The sequence below is a fragment of the Hermetia illucens genome, chromosome 1, assembly GCF_905115235.1.
Source record: "Hermetia illucens chromosome 1, iHerIll2.2.curated.20191125, whole genome shotgun sequence".
In the NCBI taxonomy this organism is placed as follows: Eukaryota; Metazoa; Arthropoda; class Insecta; order Diptera; family Stratiomyidae; genus Hermetia; species Hermetia illucens.
Genome location: NC_051849.1, coordinates 183,237,700 through 183,262,338, shown reverse-complemented (window position 1 = coordinate 183,262,338; position 24,639 = coordinate 183,237,700). Strand labels below are relative to the sequence as shown.

At 42.4% G+C, this 24,639-nt stretch overlaps 1 protein-coding gene across 1 annotated transcript; it reads left to right on the top strand.

Moving 5' to 3' along the window:
• Positions 1–11,133: 11,133 nt before the first annotated feature.
• On the top strand, positions 11,134–22,367 carry LOC119646915. Its single transcript, XM_038047591.1, has 6 exons — positions 11,134–11,869; positions 11,935–12,121; positions 12,206–12,295; positions 21,095–21,198; positions 21,260–21,309; positions 21,369–22,367. Exon 6 carries the CDS (start codon positions 21,381–21,383, stop codon positions 22,365–22,367), a length of 987 nt encoding a protein of 328 aa, XP_037903519.1. The 5' UTR covers positions 11,134–11,869; positions 11,935–12,121; positions 12,206–12,295; positions 21,095–21,198; positions 21,260–21,309; positions 21,369–21,380.
• The last annotated feature ends 2,272 nt before the right edge of the window (positions 22,368–24,639 follow it).

The following is a 24,639-nucleotide window of genomic DNA, read 5'->3' as shown; positions in this document are numbered from 1 at the left end:
GGAATCATTCCAAACAAGAAGAGTTTTTTCGTCAGCTATTGTAGCGCCATTTTGTTTTAAAATGGTTTGAAAATAATTTCCCCTTATACATCTTAAATTTTATATATGTATTAACATATAGACAAAATAGAAATAAAAAGCGTTAATTCATTTTTCTTCTGTAAATTATAGAAGATAGTGATTTCTTACACACAAGGTAGTACTACCCCTTTAAGATGCTTCTTTAATTGATCGCATTCCATGTCCATGCCGAATAGAACAATTTTCAATGGACGGAAAAAAACCTAACCTTTTCCCGTTTAAATATTTTATTAGCTCATCATAATCATTCTATATTATTATTATATTCTAGAACTAGCTGGCAAGAAAAACACAAATTAACTAATTGAAATATCAGTTCGAATGGTTGCTAAGTTTAATTTGGGGTAAAAACTTATTTCTTTCAATAAATTAGCAACACTGTGGTAATCGATTGAAATTACTAATCTTTTGTTCAAATAGTTGTAAATCTGGTTACTTGCAGATATAGTCAACTACTGCACAGCTCTTAGATCCGGTAAAGGTTATTTTCATGTGAATGTATATACCAAATGAAGGGGATTCATTATTCATTATTGTTTCAAGTAATCTTAATAAATTGGGCAAGATCATGATAGTTCCAACATTACGATCCAAATGATGTACTAATTATCATTATTCTTTTATTAATTTTAAAATTATTGAAAGGTTTTTTTTTTGTTCAGATAAATAAAAAGATAGATTCAATAGCTTAGGCTTATTGGCATTTGAAGCAGATATCTTAACTTACAATACAATACAATTTGTCAAAAAAAAAACATTAATTAGTAGAAAATTATATAAGAAGATAGATAGATTAGATAAGAAGTCAATTATAATCTTGATCAAGCGAATCTGTAGCAATTTTATTATTAATTTCTTATGTGAAATGTTTGAATTAAAGCTATGATATTATAGTATAGCAATGTATACCAGAATGTCATAATATTTCTTTGATTAAGAATGTTAGAATAATATAATTATTATATTAACTAGTTAATAAAAATAATATTTTACTCGATACTTTGATCTATTTTCTGTTGTGAAACATTTTTGAAAATTTGGGAAAACAGGTCTGGAAAGGTAAGTTTTTCATAAGGGCAATTTTATGTACAAACTGATAGTTCTAAGCTTCTTTCGACACTTGCACTTTTAGGTATGACTTATTTCAGCTTCTGTGATTACTCGCTGGCTATTATCAACCGCGGAGACTGTAATGAACCTAAAGGAAATAGGATGGTTAAACGATCATTCTAAGTGGCCGAAAACGACCTAGAAGGAAGAGCTATCCAAGAAACCTAAAAAGTTGGCGAAACTGGCCGTGAAGGTCCGCCCGCAAAGACTAAAGCTCCATCAAAGTGCTCGGTTGACACCTTCTCGCACGCCTCTGTGCTAGTCTGGCTCAGGAATGTGGGGGGGGGGGGGCGAGGTCCTTTTAGCGCTTTGATCCCTGCCATTAGCACAAAATTAAGGTGCGTACCGGGTTTAAAAAAATATACCATAAACAAAGAAATTCGCGAAGACCTAACGATAAAAAAACCAGAACGCGAGCTAAAACTGGAAAATGAAAAAAAAAAACTGCTCCCGACCCGAGTGTCGCGATCAAGATCATCGATGGATCACAAGTTCCGATCATCGTTTATTCTGCCTCAGATAGTTATTGAGGCGCTGCCCTTGGGGTTCCCTCCCATCCTTGACATCCTCAGGTCATTATTTAGAAGATATCCTAATAAGGTTTTACGGGGTCAAGGAGGAAGAGAGGGGGAGGAACACCTCAAATAAAAAAAACCTCAAATTCATGTTATATTCATGCAATCAAAAAAATATATAAAAGTAAAATGAAATCAAAAAACCCAAAAAAATATAAAAAAAAATGAAATTAAATCAAAATTTAAAAATATAAAAAAGAAAAAATGAGATTAAAGGAAAATAAAGCTTACGCGTTGGTAGACTCCGAGTAGTCGTGGCATGTATTTGTCGTCGCTTTGTTTCTATCTGTTGATGAAATAGTTTGACTACTAAAGTACTAATTGCATACATTTAATTCTCTATTAATTCAAAATGTCTGCGATTTGAACACTTGTTCTCTGATTTTCGAAATAATATCACTTCATTAGCCCGACTGAAAAACACATCAACATTGCATGCTCAGATTTTTTTTTAAGTGGAAGTCAATTTGAGTAAACATTGGATGACACAAACACCGAATAAGTTTTCAAATATTCTTAAATTTCCTTTCTATTGTTTTCCGTTGAAATTCTAGAAGATTATTTTGAAATTTAACAATTTAGATCGTCCAGTATGAATGTCGATTTTGCCCGAGACACCAAAACTCGACCAAATTTGTCCCTCCAAAATCACTTTAAGCGTTTGTGGTTTCTTCTGGGGCTGGTTTTCGATGCCTCGCGTTGCGTATGGTTAGCAATGAACCACGCCAACAGGTTGCCATAAAAGAAACTACATATTCCTTGATAGACTCCGATGAATGGATTGGTGGATGGGCCGGAATAGGCCGTATGACAGCACTTAGTCGAATAAAATGCACTAAACTGAAGGATAGTGTTTGCTATCTGTCTCCAAAATGAAAGTGGGTTTCGTCTGTCCAATATCCAAAAAGAAGCAAAACGTTCGTCACACTTGATCGCTTCAATTTCAAGGGGATGATGATTAAGCACTAGCGACGCTAACAACCAGCATCAACTCGTTCAATATTGCAGTTAGACCCCGTAATGCGCTTTTGTTTGCGACTTACAAAACTCGGATTTAATAAAACTAATTGATGATTTTAGAGCAGACTTGCGGTGTACCAGGTATTGTACTTGGTGACTTACAGCTTTCTCACAAGTCCTCCGACTGCACTAGTACCTCATACAGTGGTAGCGTTAATTGGTTACAGTACTTTCTTCGAGAAATATGGCGATCTGAAATCGTGTTCACTTGGCACTGCGAATCGCAAAAGACTCACTGGCTAACAACAAACTCAAATTTCAAAATTCTTCCAAAAGAATGAAATTCTCATTCCGCGTATCCGCGGAACGGGCTTCACCACTTTTTTCGCTCAAGGGAAATTCGGAGATCGTTCCCCACAGTGTCGCCTTCCCTTCTGTTCGAGGTACGAATCCTCTTTTCCAAATTCCACCGGCCGTTGTTCCGCTGTCCGCCCACGACCCGGTCCCCATGCCACTACGCTCGCCTTGAACTCGATTGAACTCCGAGAGTTCATGCTGCAGCAACATGCGTGCGCGCCTGCGGATGCGACAAATTATTCCCCTCTGTCAAGATCAATTCGCCTGAATGCTTTCAATAATCTGTTATGACCATATTAAATAAAGATTATTTTTATAAAAGTGCAGTTGTTGCCAATTGAGAACCAGCAGAAAATGCTAAAAATGCTGTGAAAAAACTTTACCTAGCCAAGGAAAAGTTCTTGCGAAAACTGTCCTAGCGAAGCATGCCAAACAGCAGCTACAGTATCTATCAAGACCGATCACGCTTATATATAAATAGATGACTGAAATCACTCAAAATGTACGGTATCGTGTTCTAAAGGTACCGAATTAACACATTAATGGCGCATTAGGAGATAATTTCAATAAGTTCATTTACTGTCTGTTTCTCACACGCACTTTTCACAGAAACGGTTGTACCAATCAACACCAAATTTGGTGGGAAGGAACAAGCACGCATATATGCAATTTTTTTCATCAAATATAGTCATGTGGGGTATCAATTGAAAGGTCTCGATTCGTACTTTCCAAATCAAATTTTGAAGCCGATTGTGAAACGGGGGAGTGCAGGGGTCATAAGAGAACCATTCTCAGAAACAACACACCAAAAACATCTGAAAAAAATGGTGATGATGCCTCTATATGACATCTAACCTCCGAAATACTCTCCATACTGATATCTAGTAAAATAAAGTTAATAGTATATTAATCTATTTTTAAAATTTACTTCGAACTCCCTTAAAATCATGCTAGACCCGCAATTAATACAGATTTTAAAATGAAGCATTAATATTGGCTTTAATGTGGAGCAGCCTGCTGGAAAGTTTGGTAGAAATCCTACTATTATTGCCTTGTTTGCGTCAAATTGATGGTCCATAAGAGATAAAACTGTCAATACCACATCGAATTGAATATCGGGTACGTTTAACATATATACGCTACGAGCAGCGTAGAAATGAAAACCATCGACCAACAAAACCTTTTTTTGATGCGAATCTTGAACATACTGTCAAATCAATAAAATCGTAGTTTAAAAATAATGATATTCATCATCATCATCAATGACGCAACAACCGCTATCCTGTCTAGGCCTGCGTTAATAAAGAACTCCAGACATTCCGGTTTTGCGCCGAGGTTCAGGAATTCAATATCCCTAAAAGCTGTTTAGCGTCTTGGCCTACACTATTACTCCACCACAGGCAGGGTCTCCCTCATCTTCCTTTTCTACCATAGATATTATGCTATCTTTATCCATACGGATTAAGTGACCCGCCCACCGCAACCTATTGAGCCGGATTTTATCCACAACCGGACGGTCATGGTATCGCTCATAGATTTCGTCATTGTGTAGGCTACGGAATCGTCCATCCTCATGTAGGGGGCCAAAAATTCTTCGGAGGATTCTTCTCCGGCAGGCAGGGTCTCCCTCATCTTCCTTTTCTACCATAGATATTATGCTATCTTTATCCATACGGATTAAGTGACCCGCCCACCGCAACCTATAGAGCCGGATTTTATTCACAACCAGAGGCTCATGGTATCGCTCATAGATTTCGTCGTTATGTAGGCTACGGAATCGTACATTTTCATGTAGGGGGCCAAAAATTCTTCGGAGGATTCTTCTCTCGAACGCGGCCAAGAGTTCGCAATTCTTCTTGCTAAGAACCCAAGTCTCCGAGGAATACATGAGGAGTGGCAAGATCATTGTCTTGTACAGTAAGAGCTTTGATCTATGGTGAGACGTTTCGAGCGGAACAGTTTGAAATAGACTCTGTTGGCTGCTAACAACCGTGCGCGGATTTCATCATCATAGCTGTTATCGGTTGTGATTTTCGACCTTATCTTTCCCTATCTTTATTCTTCTCGTTTGACCAGTCCGATTTGATGTTGGTTGGTTGGTTTTTGTTGGTGACATTGCCGCTATATATTTCGCCTTTCTTTCATTGATTTGTAGCCCAAGATCTTAAGCCGCCTGATCGATCCGAATGAAGGTAGTATCTACATCTCGCGCCGTTCTTCCCATGATGTCCACATCGTCAGCATAGGCCAGCTGTTGGGTGGACTTAAGGAGGATGATGCCTCTCGCATTTACCTGAGTATCACGGATGACTTTTTCCAGGGCCAGGTCAAAGGAGACGCATGATTGGGCATCTCCTTGTCTTAGACGGTTGCTGATGTTGAATGGTCTCGAGAGTGATCCTGCTGCTTTTATCTGGCCTCGTACATTGGACAGGATCAGCCTAGTCAGTCTTATCAACTTCGTTGGAATACCGAATTCTCTCATGGCCACAGTTTTACTCTGCCTATGCTATCATAAGTGGCCTTGAAGTCGATGAAAAGATGGTGCAAGTGACGTTCATATTCCAACAGTTTTTCCATCGCTTGCCGCGAAAATCTAATCTGTTGCTGATTTGGCTGGAATGAAGCCTCTTTGGTATGGGACGTATGGGGCTATCCGACCTGTCAAGATAGCGGAAATATCTTGTAGATGGAACTCAGCAACATGATACTCCTATGGTTGCTGTACTGTGTGATATCTTCCTTTTTATGTATGGGACAGATAAGGCCACATTGCCAGTTGCCTGATTCGCTATCCCAAACTTTTAGCGCTCGGCGTAGGCGTTTGGCTCTCTATTTAACCAGTTGAATAGTTCATTAAAACACTCAACCCATCGCTCCAATATGTCCATATGATCGGAAATCAGATTTCCCTACTTCAGTAGGATGAGCATCGAAGAGTATATGAAGGCACCATGCTGACTTGTTGATAAAACTTTTCAGCTCGACTTAGTTCGTGGTAAGTCTGCGCATGCTAGCTTACAATGACCATGAGACCAATCGGCTCGACCGTTTTTACTACTGAGGCCAAATATGTTTGCGGTCCTACCAAAACTAATGTTCTTGAGCTAGTTGTGCAACTCATTTTTCAATGCTTCATCTGCAACTCATTTGTTACCTGCGGTTATTGCGGCCCCTTATAGATATTTTGGAAGGCTTCAGTGTCCATTGTCACCTGGTTTACAAAAGGGATTCGAGACGATATCGTCGTTAGAGCCGGATGCCAATGGGATAGTGCTCCAAGTCGATATGCTCTGACATTCATCAATACTGGCAGGTGGCAGTGTTCAAATAGCATGCGGTCAATCTGGTTGAAAGTACTGGTGGACGGCAGAAATTGCTGACCTACAGAGGGAGTGTCATAAGCTCCGCCGTTTGGCACAACGTTTGCATGCCAACTAGGAGGCATGTGCCATAAAGGCGCAGTATAGGTCAGCAAAAAGAAGACTCCGCGGCGCTATAAATAAAAGCAAAGCTCGCGGCTGGCAGAACCTTTTTAACGAGGTGAATGAGGACCCGTGGGGACTTGGCTATAAGCTTGTCACCTGGAAAATCGGGGCTCTGCGGAAGTCCTGCATACTAAGTACCGACCAGACGGACCGCACAATGGTGCGGGCATTGTTTCCCAGACACCCTGTACGGGTTGATGTAAATAGCGCGGAAAGCATCGAGGATTACCCCCTTTTCACAATGAGAGAGCTCGAAGAAGCCGTTCTCACTATGAAAAACAGAAAGAAGCCAGGCCCTGATGGCATCCCGGCGGAAGTTTACAAACTGGTGTTCCGCCAAGCGCCAGAATTGCTGCTTGAAGTGTTCGACGCTTGCTTGAAGGAGGGCATTTTTCCTTGTCATTGGAAAGTGGCCAGACTCGCGTTGATCAGTAAGGGTAAAGGAGACCCGGAGCTCCCGTCTGCATACCGACCGCTGTGTATGCTTGACACGATCGGAAAAGTGCTCGAGAAGCTCATCAGGGGTAGACTCGCTGAAGCGATCCGCGCTGCCGGGGACTTATCCGCAAGGAGGTTCGGGTTCAGAACAGGGGAATCTACAGTGGATGCTAGTATGGAGGTTGTAGATGCAGTTCTTCGAGCCGAGGCACACAGCCGCCGATCTCGACGAATAGTACTCCTCATGATGCTTGATTTCAGATCTGCCTTCAATTCCATAAGATGAACAGATATGCTAGACACATTAGAAAACTTATTTTGGCACGTGAAATCTCTTATGGATTATCTGAAAGACCGCTCCCTGCTGTATGAGACGCTGGAGAGCCTGAGGAGGATAAAAATCACGTCAAAAGTAGCACAGGGATCCATCCTAGGGCCCGACGTCTAGAACGCTTCCTACGATAGTCTGTTGAGACTCGATATGTCCGAAGAGTCGCACCTGGTCGGTTATGCAGACGACGTTGCGGCACTTGTTGCCGGACGCACTGTTGAACAGGCGCAAAGCAGACTTGGCATATTGATGCGACGGGTAGGCGGATGGATGACTGCTCACGGTTTCAACCTTGGGCTGGAAAAAACCGAAGTAGTCATCCTGACCAGAAGGAGAATCCCGACCCGATCGGCGAGTTGACTATAGAGTCAAAACCAGCGATTAAATACCTTGGTTTAATGCTCGACTCGAAGATGAGCTTCTTCGAGCAAATCAAAACAGCAGCGGACAGGGCTGCAGCTGGAGTCGCGGTCGGGGGGTCCTATATCTACAAGGAGCCGTCTTCTTATGGGATCAATGCAGTCAGTTCTGCTCTATGGTGCGGAGCTATGGGCTGATGCCCTTGACAAGGAGGTGCATCGTAAACGCCGTGCTCAAGTGCAGAGGCGGGGAGCTTTGCGAGTGGCGTCTGCTTATCGCACCGTCTCCGAACCGGCTGTGATGGTGATCGCGGGAATGATCCTCGTTACCTACCTTGCTAAGGAGCGCAAAGCTATCTACCGCCGTAAGGGCGAAAACTTAAGAGAGGTGGTTGCCCGTGAAGAACGTCAACGCACACTTACCGAGTGGCAACTTTCTTGTCAAAATGAGCCAAGGGGCAGATGGACTGCGCGGCTCATCGACAAATTAGAAATGGTGGTTGAACCGAACGCACGGTGAGATTGATTACTTCCTTATCCAACTTCTAAGTGGGCATTGAGGTTTTCAGTCTTACTTGCACAGGATCGGGAAGGCGCTATTTCCTAATTGTGTGTTCTGCAATGAAGTGGCGGACCACACTGAACACACTTTTTAGGGTTTTGTGTAAACACAAAACCTTATTAAAATCGGTTTACTTTCTGTCTGTCTGTTCGCCTGTATGTCTGTCTGTCCGTCACACGCATTTTTCTCGGAGACCGTTGCAGCGATTGCCACCAAATTTGGTAGAAAGGTGTGAACTATGAACACTCACGCATATAGTGAGTTACATCCTTTTACGTCGAATTTAAGGGAGGGTCCTCATACATGCAAAAGGGGGGTGTAAATTTTTTTTCATTAAATATAGTCATGTGGGGTATTAAATTAAAGGTCGCGGTTAGTACTTTTCGAAGCCAGTCTTAGTTTTGACATTTGTTGAAAAGGTGGGGAGTGCGGGGGGTTGAAAATGATCATTTTTTCAACGAACCCATTCTCAGAAACTACTCAACCGAAAAAACTGAAAAAATCAGGAGGTTGCCACTATATGGTGCTTAGGCTCCGAAATACCCTCCATACCGATACCTGTTCAAATAAAGTTAATCTTCTTTTTCTTCAGCCTTTGTCCCGTTCACAAGCGGGGTCGGCTCGTCGTGATCGGCTTCGCCATTTGGCTCTATCGAATGCCTGATCTGGGGGCTTTCAAATCCCGATCCAGCGTATCAAGCCACCGTTGTTTAGGTCTGCCTTTTGGCCGTTCCTTGATGAACATCGACAGAGACACGAAGCGTTTTTGATACACCCGCCATACTTCGAACTTTACTTTTCGGATCGTGGTAAAGCAATTGAACCCAGCGCACGAGTTCTTTTGGCACGAAGTGTTGTCGTAAAGCATACCAGATGAGTTCGTGTGGTACACGGTCAAACGCTTTCTCTAGATCCAGAAAGACAATGTAAAGAGGGCGAAGCTTCTCACGGTGTTTCTCCATGAATAACCGCGCAGCGTGTATTGCGTCAGTAGTTCCGCAGTTCTTGACAAATCCGGCTTGATTCACGGTTATTTCAACGATTTCGCGAATACGGTTGCCAAGAATGCGTTCAAAAATCTTCATGGCATGGGAAGTAACCGGATCGGATGGTAATTTGAACATTCTGCTGGGCTACCTTTCTTTTTCCATATTGGAACAGTGGTACCTTCTTGCCAGTCAGATGGTCTTCTTCCTTCTTGAATAACCCGATTAAAGAATTCAAATAATAATAGTACATTACTATAATTTTTAGTATAATACTTGACAGGAAAACCTCCCTTAAGTTCACCCTAGAATCACAAAATTTTGCAACAATGTAGGCCGCAGCATGGAACATGATCCTGCTAAATGTAGCGAAAATCGCACTATTAATAACAAAGTTATACTAGCTCAAAACTGTCGTTCCTCTGCAAATTCATGACTATAAATGTCAATATCACTTGAAAGTGGATATTTTCACATAATATATGCATATGTTACGTGCTACGTGCTCATGGGACAAATGCACACTCAAATCTCTTTATAAAAGAAATACACAAAAACTTTCATACCTGAAGCGTCTAGCTTCCGGTTTCCCGACTTGTTTCTCTTGCGAGAGGTGGGACGGCTTTCGTCAGCAGCTTTATGCAGACACAGGGAAGCTCCCTCCACACAACTTTGTCAGAGAGATGCTGAAGAGCGCTGCAAGCTGAAATCGTATTGCGCATTATGTTCGGGCTCTTCTTATTGCGAAGAAGATTGAACTCGACCGGCGGAGGGATCGGAGGGTAAGGGGTTCCTGAACTAACAACAACTCCGTTCCTCCCTTCCCCTCTCGTTGGTGAAAAGAATTCCCTGACTTGAAGGCTCCCAAAGTCGGGAAGCGAGAGGGCTAGCCCGAAGTAATGTGTCAAACGGTTCCAGGCTAATTCTCTAATGACAGGGAGGTGTTTAGTTGGTAGTCCGACAGCGTGCTTTTGCGGTAGTCCAACACTCTGTGCGTAAACGCATTCACCTACCCTACTCCCTAAAAAAAAAATTTAGTTGAAAGTGGTACCGTCTGGAGAGATCCACGTTTGTTTGTGAACCTCTTTCCGCACAAGCCAATCAGTTCAAAAGACAATTTCGTGTGACATTGAATACGAGCTCCGTCCTTACTTGGCTGTTAGAATCTGTAAGCATGATATTGTCGCCATACCTGGGGCAAACCTCTAGGGTGCATTCGACTGCCATTTCTTGTAACGCTGTGGTGTCAGCTTTTTTTGAGAGAGAGTATGGCAGTTTGTGGTATTTTGTTTCTCCTAGATTTCTTACGTGTTTTCGTAAGATGTAATTCAACCCCTACAAAACCTGAAGGACCAGTTTGTTTCATTTTAAGGTGCGGAGTGCGCGCTTGTTCTTCTCCATATGCAGTTTTTCATTAAGAAAGAACTTTCAGTGATTACCACCGGAGGTGGATATAGTATTTGATAGTTGAGCTGTTAATGTTGGTTCAGCAGGGGTTTCCAAAGTTTTGCGCTAGGATCTATTTTACCTTTTGATCAATGAATGCGTGATAGCAGCGAATACATTATTAGGCTTGAACACATTCAGAGATTCAGGAGATAATTAAATTGCGTTTGGAAGTGTGATCCACTCTGTTGGCGAGCCAGAAACTTACTACTTCAACATCGAATACTGTTTTTCGTATTAAACAATGATATATCCAATGTTGGGTGAAGTTATAGTCTTTATAACGTTCTCTAATAAGCTACTTATCATGGATTGACTACGCAACGGATCTTCGTAATGACACTTGCGCCTCTTGTGGTAAAATACCATCGGCTGGGTTTATACAGCCAAGCATCTGAACCAGGAACAGTTTCACCAGATCAGCTCCTCAACATCTGGAACAGAGACGCATTATTTGTTGATAATAGTCTATTTTGTGTTTGGAAGGTATTGGCAATTTTGTACACTCCAATTACCCGTAATTTTTGTCAAATTAGCTATTCATGCTATGGTGTGTGCATATTTCGAATGTAACGGGTTCGTAATTATTTTAGATTCAAACCATTTGCCGAAACGCGGCTGCATGTTGAGCAATTTCTTTCTGTGGTGAAAAATTTGAAACGCACTAAATGGTGTGTTTTCTGCTTAACCGGCAAACATTGGCAATCAGCTGAAGGGGTCGGACGCCGGTTCCAAGGAGTGTGTGAATATATTTTCGCGCTACGGTGCTGGTAATTAGATTGCATATTAACTGGATGTACTCGCAGTGGGTTGTGAGCGCAGTGGAGTGATTCGCCAGTTGCGTTGTGGTTTCGTAAAATACTTAAAACTTCACCTCGCTTACTTATAGCGGAACCGCCAGAACAGTTTGTGGGAATAACTGGTTCGATACGTTATTTTATGGATGAGCGGAACTTTCGCTAAGTGAATTCAGTGATTTTGCAAATATTGGATGGGGTCCGTTCCAGGACTATTCGTGGACTTGCTAGCAGTGAACGGGGCTGTTCGCAAAGGCTTCGGAACTTCGACAAAAAAGAGTCCGGTGCATGAAGAGAATAAAATACTTCCCAGAAAAACAAAGGCAAATCTTGTGTGAATTGAGTTTTCCCACCTAAATTTTGACCAGTTCAGACACAGGTAATTTCGCGCCTTTTTTTATTGCCTATGTCACCACTCAATTTACTTTTCCATTCGAATTTCAGGACGAAATCCCAATCTAATCTTACAAAAATCTCTCATCCTGTCCTGTTGGAGTCGTGCGTTGGTTGGTAATCATCTCGTTTTGCACAATAAGTTCAAGCTTTCAATTGAAGGACACGCAATTCTGTTTTCTCCAGTCACTTCGGTTTCCTGTATTGAGATTTGGAATTTTGATTTGCATCATATCTGGTACGTATTAATGTGGATTTGCTAATAAGGAACCCGAATGGAAAAGTAGTTCTTGAGTAACGTTTTTATTCCATTTCTTTCCAGGATGAACAGTTAGTGAAAGTGTTTCCTTTAGTTCCTTCAGGACGACCTATTTCGGTGTGTTGCTGCTCATCTACACCGTAAGGAACTAAGGTTAGTTTTCTAATGCTCCTTAAGGGGGTCATCCCGTGTGAAGGCCGTTTTTTTGCTTTTTTTTTTTTTTTTTTAAATTATTTTGAAGAGCTGGATAGAGATAGAAACGTTACGTGATATGTTTATTGATATCTCTAGTATATGTGATAAACTTTTCAGCTTGATATCGTAGCTAGTTTTCGGAATACGTATCAATTTATGCACTCATCTCCAAAGAAAGGGGGGAAAAAAACTAAACGGCATTTTAATGTGGACAATATTCCACGGTCCGCAAACTAGGATAATTAGAAAATGTTAAAAGATAAATTTTTGGTGGGCTTTTGAACTTAATTTTTTGGATTTTGGTGTTTTTTTATGGCTTTTTTTATGAATAAAAAACGACCCTTCCGATTGCAATTATGCTAGTTTGCGGGCCGTAGAAATATGTATTAAAGAAGTCGTGAAAATTTCAAAGAATTTGGTTGGATAGATTTTGAGCTATGGTGGCAACCGATTTCCAAGATGCAGTTTCGATAAAAACGCATTTGAAAATTCAAATGTGGTTATCAACAGTAAAATTTTAACTCACCATCAATCTGCTATACCTGGTCCATAGAGAACACTCTCCGTTTCTTCAAAAAAGTCTTGTAAGGCCGATTGTTGCTCTCTGGTTTCAATTCTGGCTCTTTTTGCGAGGTCAGTCGATTGTCGTTCGGACCGCCAAATTCGCGCTTCATTACGGCGGTCGGCATAAACCTGACATATGTGACCAACTCGACATCCCATTGTCACTAGGATTTTGAGAATGCCATTGAATCCTACATTGAAAATAATTACAGCCGGAAAAGTGGCTATTTCTACGACCTTGACCCCAGAATGAATGTGTTTAGGAGCGAAAGTCCAGATCAATGCATTTAACGAATCATTGTTAAATTCTGGGTCTCTGCTCCTAAACATCTGTTCAAGTGATCATCTCGTGACAAATCTTCGTTGATTGGTTTGATGACTGTTTGAACTTCTTCAGTCAAAGGTGCCTTCTCGTGGTGGAAACTATCCAGTTCTTCGCTTTGCGCCATTTGCACCAACTGTCCTCGCCTGCTGGGCAATTTTGATGCTGAGGATTTTCGACATTATTTATGCCCAAATTTCTTGCTTCATTCCTTCTATCGAATAGGAAGCCCAAAAAATGTAATGAGGTCATTCATAACCTTATCCAGCCCCTTTTCCACCAATGCCTTTGTGATTCTTCTTTGCATTTCTAAGCCGCGTTCCCATTCTTTTCTCGACATGTCCTACGCATTCCTTTTTTAATACCACGTATATTTTATTTGTAGAAATTTGTAGAAATACCGGAGAAAACTCCAGCAAAATCCAATATACAATATACAAAACTTGTCGCAATTGGAACATCCATGTTCATGCTTGCTAAAAGTTTCTTTGCTGATGTTGATGCGAAGTCCTTTTTCTTCTCTGATAAGTATCGATTGCCATGAAATACTTGTTTTTTAGTGCGAGCATGACGTTGAGCGTTAAAGCGATCTCCCTTCGTACGATCCACGTACGAGATGTACTAGTTTGACGAATCCCCTGCAGTTCGGTCCCTTCACCGGTCGAGCTCAATTTTGCTTCACGCAAATAAGAACCCAAATGAAATGTGCAGTACGGCTCCACCTGTCGGCATTCCTCAGCTCTACTCTGACAATGTTGTCTGGAGAGAACCCTGTATCTGCATAAAGTTGGTGATGAATTCCATACCACCTTCCACAAGAAAAAAAGTTGTGATCGGTGTGATTCGTCGCCTCGTTACAGAACACCCACTTAAGATCGTCCGCTCCCAATTTTGCAGAAGTAACACGGAAAACCAGAATGCCTGCTTATATGCTCTCGATGGGCCGCGCTGTCCACCTGCCTGACTCGTTTTCCTAAGCCAGTTGCCATTCGCATAATGTATGTTCCCGTTCGTCAAGAACAACCAGCTCTTTTGAGCTCTCCGCAAGAAGTGCGACGTTGATCACTCCCACCCCGGTTATGAGACTGGTAAAGGGCACCCCGTAAAGTTCTCACATTTCTATACCTCCTTCCCGAGGGCTTCAGCCTAAACCTCCGCGCAATAGACTGAAGTGGATAGTGTTGTACTTATAAGAAGACGTTTCCTGCTTGTGGAAGGAACCCCACTGTTTGCTTTTAGCCGATTTTAGGTGGGAGGTGCCGTTAGAACCTGAAAGGGATGCTTGTTAGACATTTATAGTCTATCGCAAGTGTTCGAATTGCGTACCGCGGCAGCTGGTGCAGTCATCGAGGCGCTGAATGCACCCTCTCAGAAAGCGTTTTCGCACAGTGCTATCATTTTCGATGTCTTGAAAATCGTCGTATCGGGCGAACACCTTGTCCCTCACGATGCCTCAGAAATAAAAACCGATGGGGATCAGATCGATAGAACGGGGAGGTCCCACCTGTTCCAACGTGAGAGGCGGATTTATGAAGTCCCACTACAGGGCGTTATGACGGTTCACGTGTCCCGATAGCTTAAATTAGGCCTCGTCGGAGACCACACCATCATTGGTATCCGGTCCAGTCCTTAATAAGGGACTTCAGACCCTCGGCCGAAGTCCACCAATTCGATATCCCTAAAAGCTGTCTGGCCTCCTGACCTACGCCATCGCTCCATCTCAGGCAGGGTCTGCCTCGTCTTCTTTTTCTACCGTAGATATTGCCCTTATATACTTTCCGGGCTGGATCATCCTCATCCATACGGATTAAGCGACCCGCCCACCGCAACTTGTTGAGCCGGATTTTATCCACAACCAAACGGTCGTGGTATCGTTCATAGCTTTTGTCGTTCTGTAGGCTACGGAATCGTCCATCCTCATGTAGGGGGGCACAAATTCTTCAGAAAATTCTTCTCTTGAACGGGGCCAAGAGTTCGGATTTTTTTGCCAGGTTGCCATGCCAGGTTTGCGAGGAATACACATATATACAGGACTGGCAAGATCATAGGCTTGCACAGTAAGAGCTTTGACCCTATGGTGAGACGTTTCGAGCGAAACAGTTTTTGTAAGCTGAAATAGGCTCTGTTGGCTGCTAACAACTGTGCGTGAATTTCATCGTTATAGCTGTTATCGCTTGGGATTTTCCACTCTAGATAGGAGAAATTGTTAACCGTCTCAAAGTTGTAGTCTTCTATCTTTATTGTTTTTGTTTGAGCAGTGCGATTCGATGTTGTTCGTCTTTGGTTTTTGGCTTTGACGTTGCCACCATTTACTTCGTCTTGCTTTCATTTATGCGCCGCCTGCTCGATCTGGATAAAGGTAGACTTTACATTTCGGGTTGTTCCTCCCATAATGTCAATATCGTCAGCGTAGGCCAGTAGTTGGGTGGAATTGAAGAGGATGTTACCTCTTGCATTTACATCTGCATTGCGAATCACCTAAAAAGAACGCATCATAGGGCATCCGCTTGTCTTAGACCGTTGTTGATGTTGAATGGTCTCGAGAGTGATTTTCTGCTTTTACCTGGCCTCGCACATTGCTCAGGGTCAGCTTAGTCAGTCTTATCAATTTCGTCGGGATAACGAATTCTCTCATGGCCGTGTAGACTTTTGCCCTGGATCATAGGTCATAGGTGGCTTTAAAGTCGATGAAAAGATGGTGCAACTGATGTCCATAATGCAACAGTTCTTTCATCGCTTTCCGCAGAAAGAAAATCTGATTTGTTTCTGATTTGCCTGGAGTGAAACCTCTTTGGTATGGGCCAATGATGTTCTGGACATATGGGGCTATCTGGCCTAGCGGAGAATTACTTATAGATGGTACTCAGCAATGTGATACCTCTATAATTGCTGCAATGCGTGATATTCTCCTTTTTATATATGGGACAGATAATGCCTCGTTGCCAGTAGTCAGGCGTTGATTCGCTGCCTCACACCTTGAGCATCAGTTGATGAACCGCCTCGTGTAGTTGATTGCTTCCTTATTTAACCAATTCGGCTATAATTCCATCGGCTCCTGGCGATTTATGGTTTTTAAGTCGGTGGATTGCACGAACTGTTTCGTCTATGCTTGGTGGTGGCATTTGCCCGACGTGTTCAGTTGGCGGGACCTCCACTTCGCCGATATTTCGGTTGTGGAGCAGTTCATCAAAATACTCATCCCATCGCTTCAATATGTCCGTTCTGTAGGAAATCAGATTTCCCTTTTTGTCTCAGCAGAATGAGCATCGAGATGCATAAGGCTTCATCCTGCTGACTTGTTCGTAAAACTTCCGCGCCTGGTGCGGTTACTCACTGTGCTTTTCGAGTTCACAGATCTGTTGGTTCTTCCAGGTTACCTTCTTCCGTCTGTGAAGTCGCTTCTCCGTTCGACGGAGTTCTTGGTAGGTCTTTGAGAATGCAACATTATTCGGTATGTAGTATTCTTCCGTTCCGTTGCTAGCTAACATTTATCACCAAACCACCCGTTCCGACTTTTCATGCGGCTGGGGTCAAGTATGTTTGTGGCCGTATCAATGATAACGCTCTTCAGGTGATTGTGAAGATCATTTGTTGATGCCTGATCTCTAGAACATCTGTTAGCATTTGTTTCCCCCTTATAGGTGTTACGGAGGGCTGTGTTGTGAATGGCTTCAGTATTCACTCTCACCTGATTGTCAGAGGGGATTGTAGGTGGTGTTGTGATTCGAGCCCGAAGCACTATGCCAACGAGATAGTGATCCGAGTCTATATTGGTCCTCCTATATGTTCTGACATTCATCAAGGCTGAGAGATTGCGGCGTTCGATCATCACGTGGTCAATTTGGTTGAGGGTGGTCCCGTCTGGAGAGGCCTACGTATGTTTATGGACCGCTTTCCGCGCAAACTATTTCGTGCGATACTGCTAACTGAATAATCCGCAGTTCGTTATCATTGGTCTCCCTATCTAAGCTATGGGAACCAACGTATCGCCTAAATATGGGCTCCGTCCCTACTTGACTGTTGAATTCTCCAAGTATAATTTTAATATCATACTTGTAACAGGTTTCGAGGGGCCGCTCAACTACCTCGCCTTCTCCGACTCCGCAGTCTGCTCTGTCGGGGCGTGAAATTTTATGAGACTTATATTTCTAATTTTGTCCCGCAAGCGCAGTGTGCATATCCTTTCGCTTATATTTTCAAAGCTGATCACAGCAGGTTTCATTTTTTGGCTGACTAAGAAACCTAGTCCAGGCACATGGTTTACTGGATAGCGGCTATTATATATGGTGTAGTGGTTCTTCTCCGGGAAACAGGTCCATGTCCAACGCATTTCCTGCAACGCTGTTACATCAGCTGTACAGGGAGCGCACGGTCCATGAGAAAATGCGCAAATCGTTATTACGTTGTCGGGTTCGTCGTCCAGTCCGAGGCTCCCTTCGTAAGGGACTGTTTTCCGTGTAGGTTTGTCAGCCCTACGCAACCCCCAACCTAGAGAACCAGTTGGTACAATTTGTCCCGTTTTTAGGCGTGGGAGACTCGCTTTCATCCTTCCCCGCCTGCAGCTTTTCGCTAAGAAAGAGCTCCCAGCGGTCACCGCATGGAGGTGGAAATGGGGTTTGGTATTCTGGTCTAAACAGGGAGCACAAATTCCGTGGCAAAATACACAAATCGTTTCTCCGAGATTCCTTACGTATTTTCGCAAGATGTGATTCAACCCTACACAACCTGAAGGATCAGTTTGTTTCATTTTTAGGCCCGGGGTTCGCGCTCGTTCTTCTCCATATGCTTGCACCCAACGCCACCCACTTCACTTTAGAATCCATGTAAGTCAGGTTGAGCGACGTACAAAATAGAATTGAGCGCTCGAATTACGATCCCTGGAATTTAGAAAGCGACTCGGATGATCACAAGTAGCCTGAGAGAATCTTCCGAAGAGAGCGGATTTGGCGAAACAGAGAAGACGATAAGGGCGCTCCTCAGCCGAAGTCTGATTCAGCCGCTAGCTGGACCATTCTACATTCTACGAACAACAGTGGAAAGCTGGAATTTGAGGTATATAGAAAACCAACGGCGTCTCAAAGAACAATAACAGCAACTTCGGCTCATAACGTAACACAAAAAATAGCTGCCTACAATTCAATGGTTCACCGGCTCTGCACATACCCCTTGAACAAAGAAGGTTTCCATAAAGAAAGGATGTACATACTTGATTCAGCAATCAACACCGCCGAAACAATAGAAAACCTGATCAAGAAAAAGCAAAACCAGATTTGGAAGAACCAACACTCAACATTCTAGTCCAAACAAAATGGATTAGCAAGCCATTGTCCAAACACTTTTACAGAATTAAATCTTTTCTAGGAAAATATAATATAAAAGTGGTGGGTTCCAGCAGAGATGCAACATTTAAAAGACGATTAGAAAGCGAAAAGGACCCATTAACGGAAGAAGGAAAAAATGGAATATACAAAATCAACTGCAATGATTGCCAATTGGCCAAAACAACAAAACTTTTCATCACGACGAGGTTCCAAGAACACATAAAGGAAGTAGACAAGGGCGAAAGACGAGGAACCAACACGGTGCGATCATCGGTAGAAATGCACCTCATCGAGGAGGTCCGTTCTGTGACGAGGCCAAATCTGGAACTGGTGGCGCAACTGAATAAGTCGCACACCTTGGACGCATGGGGGAGCTTTGAAATATTGCAGAAGGATGCGACAAAATTGATGAACACAGATGAGGGCAACTGTGCATCGAGACTAATTAAAGAACTTGCCGACAACTATAGGGACCGCACCACCCACTAATTAATGAAAACTGGTGGTGATTAACGCAAAAATCAAAAGATCATCATCTCCTGTTTGTGGACCTTTTTACCTTTTACAATTTGTACCTATATATGTATCTTTTAACTTTTCTTATTTAAAAATAGGGAAAACTTTCCAATGATTTAGTAGCTAAAGTACTGAGGCAGAGAATAAGTAGCTCTCGCAATACGTATCTACAAATTATAAAAATGTATTGTAGTTTTATTTTAATGAGTATTACGCAGACCGCATCACTCGAATTTATCCCCATTCATTTAGAGGTAAAACAAAGCAGCTAATAGCGCGTGGAAAGGGGACCAATCATACGGTCATGCGCCCAACCGGAAAGTCCTTGGCAAACATCAGGTGACTCTGATGTCCGCCGATCATAGGGTTTTCAGATTCGTGTTTGAAAAGACGTTCTCCGTCGTAATCACCACAATGGTCATAAATGATCACGGGTCTTGGGATTACAGACTTAATAATTTTCATCGATGCGTTAGTCATGGAGTACGGATCGGGCGAACGGGTGTTGTCGGAGAATCCGATCATGGCTCGACCTCTCGGAAAAATGACGACCATATTTCAGGCGAACATTAATGCCGTTTCATTGGTAGCAGAAGAATGTTTGCGACAAAAATGGAGGAGTCGCACCATTCGAATCTGTTCCGACGGTTGGGCAGCATTTTATCAGCACGAAACAGTTGCCCGATCTCCTCAGGCCTGAGACGAAGATACCTTAGTAAGGTTTTCTTCAATGAAGCGTCTGCGTATTCTCTGCCTCTAGATAATGTTCTCAAATTTGCGAAAGCTCATGAAGGCCCTAGGCGAGAGTTCGTTTAATAAGCGAATTCCGGGGATAGTACAATGGGTCTAACAAAGGTCTGAGTGCTTGTAGCTGCTGTTTCCCCACTGAACTAAACTAACTAAATATATTAAATTTGCTTTTATCTGTGAAAACGAAAAGAGGAAAGGTTGTGGGGATGATTCCCGTATATTTTTGCGAGCTCAAGGTGCTTTTTCTTGTTAATTTTGCCCATGTATCGTTTACTGCGAACTGTACGCCCGTGATATCTAGCCTTACGAAGAACATTCCGTACAGTTTCTACCGATATGATTTTCTCTACCTCTTTCTTCACCTCAGCAACTATTTTTGGCTTACTTTGCCTAGGATTTTTTTTAAATTTTTTGCACTATTACCGTTTCTCAGTGCCAGTTAATTTTTGTGGTCGGCCGGATTTTCGGGTGTTCCCGTACTTTCCGATTTTCAGATACCTGTAGACAATGCTTTCAGTAGTTGTAACTGGCCGTTAGCACTTTCACTTATTTCTTTGAATGTACCCTTGTTTAAACAAATTACAATTTTTCGCTCTTCCACAGTTGTTTCTCGGCCCTTTCGTCCCACATTGCGATTCGTGAATGATTAACTTACAACGCTTGAAATTTATCATTTTAAGATATAGCACTAAGTAGACTACAATGTCATGCTGGCTCAGTACGCGCCAAAGTTTTCGTAAGTGCCGTTTACTGGTAATGTTTCAAGAGAAAATGCATTCAGAAGAATATTTTTGATGTGCAATGGTGATGTTTATTTTATGTTTTTGTTTTTTCTTTGTAAGAATGGAGTGAAGTGCTTATTTTTCATGTTATTTGTAAAGAGTAGATCATCATCATCAACGGCGTAACAACCGGTATCCAGTCTAGGTCTGCCTTAATATGGAACTCCAGACATCCCGGTTTTGCGCCGAGGTCCACCAATTCGATATCCCTAAAAGCTGTCTGGCGTCCTGACCTACGCCATCGCTTCATTTCAGGCAGGGTCTGCCTCGTCTTCTTTTTCTTCAATAGATATTGCCCTTATAGACTTACCTGACTGTCATATTCAAAGTTTTCCACCACATATAAAAGAAAACGTTGCGAAAATGGTGGCCTTGGTTTTGATTTACAACAGTCATATAGTTAGCGAAAATGAATTTATTCATAAGTTTTATTAAAACAAATGAAAAGCTGACGGATTGATTTGTTTTGTTTTGTTTTGTTTCGTTTACATTTATACTGTAGTGTTCAACGTTCCACTAACGGCATCGTTAAGCGAAGTCTCGAAAACAATCTAATTAAAAAAATCACTTGAACTTTGTTAGAGTGTGATTTGATAATCCCAAGTGGTAAGTAGCTATACGATTTTGCTTCTTTAAGTTCTTCATAACAGAATTCGTTAATTTCCAGGAATAAAACTTATTTTGGAATTACGAAGATTTTGCGTTCGCTAACCGGCGGTTCGTTTGTAAGATTTTCTTTTTCTTATACAAACTTCCACGTTTATTGTAATTTACAGATTCACAAAGAAATGGCGGAAATCACGTGCAAGGGATGCAGATTGTCCCAGACCGACTATATTTCAAAATTAGCATTTAACGAACACGAGTTGATAAATTTCTTAAGTGCTCATGGGGTTATTCTGAAGGAGTTGAAGTGCCCCAAATGCGGTTCTGACCTTAAGCTTGGTAAAGACTTCTTCTGGCGTTGCCAAAAGACTCGAATTTTTTATAAAGGCAAGAAGAAGTTGAAGAAGAAATGCAATTTTAAGCAGAGCCTAAGGAAAAACACCTTTTTCGAAAAATCAAAGTGGAGTATAGAGCTAATTTGCACGTACGCAATGTACTACATTACGATAAATCCTCCGAAGTATCCATTTTTGCTTGAAGAGTTCAACGCAAGCCCCCACTCAGTCGTGAGTTGGAATAGTTTTCTCCGAGAAGTCCTCTTGGAATGGGGATTTCGAAACACAACGATGGAGAAATTAGGTGGGGTAGGGAAAACAGTTGAAATCGGCGAAGCAAAAATGGAGAAGCGCAAATATAATCAGAGTCGTATTATTGAGGGTCAGTGGGTTGTTGGTGGGGTAGAGCGGAATTCAAAAAAAATTTTCATAGTTGACATGCCGGATAGAACACATGAAAGTCTTCTTTCCATAATACTTGAAAAAATTGAGGAAGGCACGAAAATTATATCGGAGTGCTGGCCGTCATGTTCCTGGCTTGAAGAATATGGATTCATTTACGAAACTATAAATCCTTCTAAAAAATTCATTGACCCTCAATTTGGTGCCCACACAGAAAACATTGAGGGGGATTGCGGGGAGTTAAGGTCAAAAATTCCCAAAGCAGGCAGAAAAAAAGAATACTATGCCGGCTATTTGGCTGAATATATGTTCCTAAGAGCTTACCCTAATTTCCGCGATAGAGCGCATGAACTGTTCAAAGCAATCGGGCAGCTATATAATCCTTCAGAGATCTTAAATCTTAATAATATATTTTTTTCTGGTTTAATTTAAATATATGTTTAGTTATAGTAGTATATATTCCTAGCTAAATATAGACATAGGTTTTCTTTTATGGGTGGAAATGGAAATCTTAAAAAGACACTGCTGCGCCAGGTTGCAGCAGTGTTTGAGGTTTTCATCCACTAAAAGCATCCCCACTTCTTCGTTCATATCCCCGCGGGACCACTGTGAAGTATTACTTCGCGAAAAGCGCTCTGGTTTGCACCAGCACAACTAAGTCATGCGTCCGTCGCGCTTTTTGGGCTCGTTCCAGTTCCTGCAGCTTTTCCTGTACTGCAGTTACTGTTGAGTTTATCGCACTCCAATTTGTTGCGAATCTCAACATCTCTTCCGCGAAATGATGGGCTCCGATAACTGCGTTAAGGGTGTCGTTTAACCTCCCTTTTTCATTCGCGGATCCCGGACAGTGGTACATAACACGGTGCGGGCTGTTGGGCCGCTTTTTGCCTCGCACCTTTGCCTTTTCTTCGGCCTTACGAGCCGTAGGCTCTTCCCTGTTTCACAAAGTTGAGGCCGTAATCGAAGAACTAGCCGAAACTTCTTCCGGTGCAGCTTTCTTCGGCGAAGAGGCTTTTTTTTCCTGGTCGCTTGTTGGACACCAAGGGATTCACTTATTCCATTCCTACTCCGTTTGCCCGCGTTTTCACCTACTTTATGTTGGGGAGGCGTTACCTGCGTCTCCCGCATGACTTTCCCACATGACGCTTGGGCATTTTTCTCCTCCACGACCCTAATATAGAACATTTAGTGCCACGTATCATAGCCCTGATATTTTAGCGTATATTCCGCCTATCATTAGCGAGGAAGAATATGAGGAGATAATAAATCTTGATAATGTATAAATCTTGATAACATAAGTTTTGAAAATATATTGTTTTTGGTTTAATTTCAAGATATGTTTAGTTATAATTATATATATTTGTAGTTAAATATAGTCACAGTTTTATGTAGCCATAGATATGTCTGTATATATATTCGTAGTTATATATGTCATATTATATGTTTTTAAATATAGTCAGTTATATGTTATCTTGTATATATTGTATGTATATCTTGTAATCTTCCATCAGGCGCGTCCCTTCGTGCGGATAAGGGAACGCCCGGCGGATGTTATAAACGTGGACATGCATGCATCCAGAGATCTGCGTGTATGGGCATACTTATGGGTAGGCCGGATAGGTGGGAACAAAACGCCCACCCGTGAATAAAAATTGGCTATGGGAAGGACAACAACGGTCTACGACAAGGGGATGCCCTATCATGCGTCCTCTTTAACCTGGCCCTCGAGAACGTGATTCGTGATGCTGAGGTAAATGCAAGAGGTACGATCCTCTTTAAGTCCACCCAACTACTGGCCTATGCTCACGATATCGACACCATGGGAAAAATCACCCGAGACGTGCAAACTGCCTTCATCCAGATCGAGCAGGCGGCTCTCGGGGCAAGATCTTGGGCTGCACATCAATGAAGGCAAGACAAAGTATATGGGGGCAATGTCAGCACCGAAAACCAACCAACCAACAACATCAAACCGCCCTGGTCAAACAGGAAGAATAAAGATAGGAGACTACAACTTTGAGACCGTTTATAATTTCTTCTATCTAGGGTCGAAAATCACAACCGATAGCAGCTACGACGACGAAATCCGCGCACCGTTGTCAGCCAACAGAGCTTATTTCAGTTTACAAAAACTGTTTCGCTCGAAACGTCTCACCATAGGGTCAAAGCTCTTACTGTACAAGACAATGATCTTGCCAGTCCTCCTGTATTCCTCGGAGACTTGGGTTCTTAGCAAGAAGAATTGTGAACTCTTGGCCGCGTTGGAGAGAAGAAACCCCGGAGAATATTTGGCCCCCTACATGAGGATGGACGATTCCGTAGCCTACATAACGACGAAATCTATGAGCGATACCATGACCGTCAGGTTGTGAATAAAATCCGGCTCAATAGGTTACGATGGGCGGGTCACTTAATCCGTATGGATGAGGATAATCCCACCCGGAAAGTCTATAAGGGCAATATCTATTGTAGAAAAAGAAGACGATGCAGACCCTGCCTAACATGGAGCGATGGCGTAGGTCAGGACGTCACACAGCTTTTAGGCATATCGAATTGGTGGACCTCGGCGCAAAACCGGGATGTCTGGAGTTCCTTATTAAGGCAGGCCTAGACCGGATACCGGTTGTTGCGTCGTTGATGATGATGATGATGATGGGAAGGAGACCCAGAAATAAAACCGAACATGAAGGAGAAGAGGAAAGAC

Bases quoted from the DNA above. Each gene is read 5' to 3' on its own strand.
- LOC119646915 (XM_038047591.1), top strand. From the start codon at position 21,381: ATGGCGGAAATCACGTGCAAGGGATGCAGATTGTCCCAGACCGACTAT.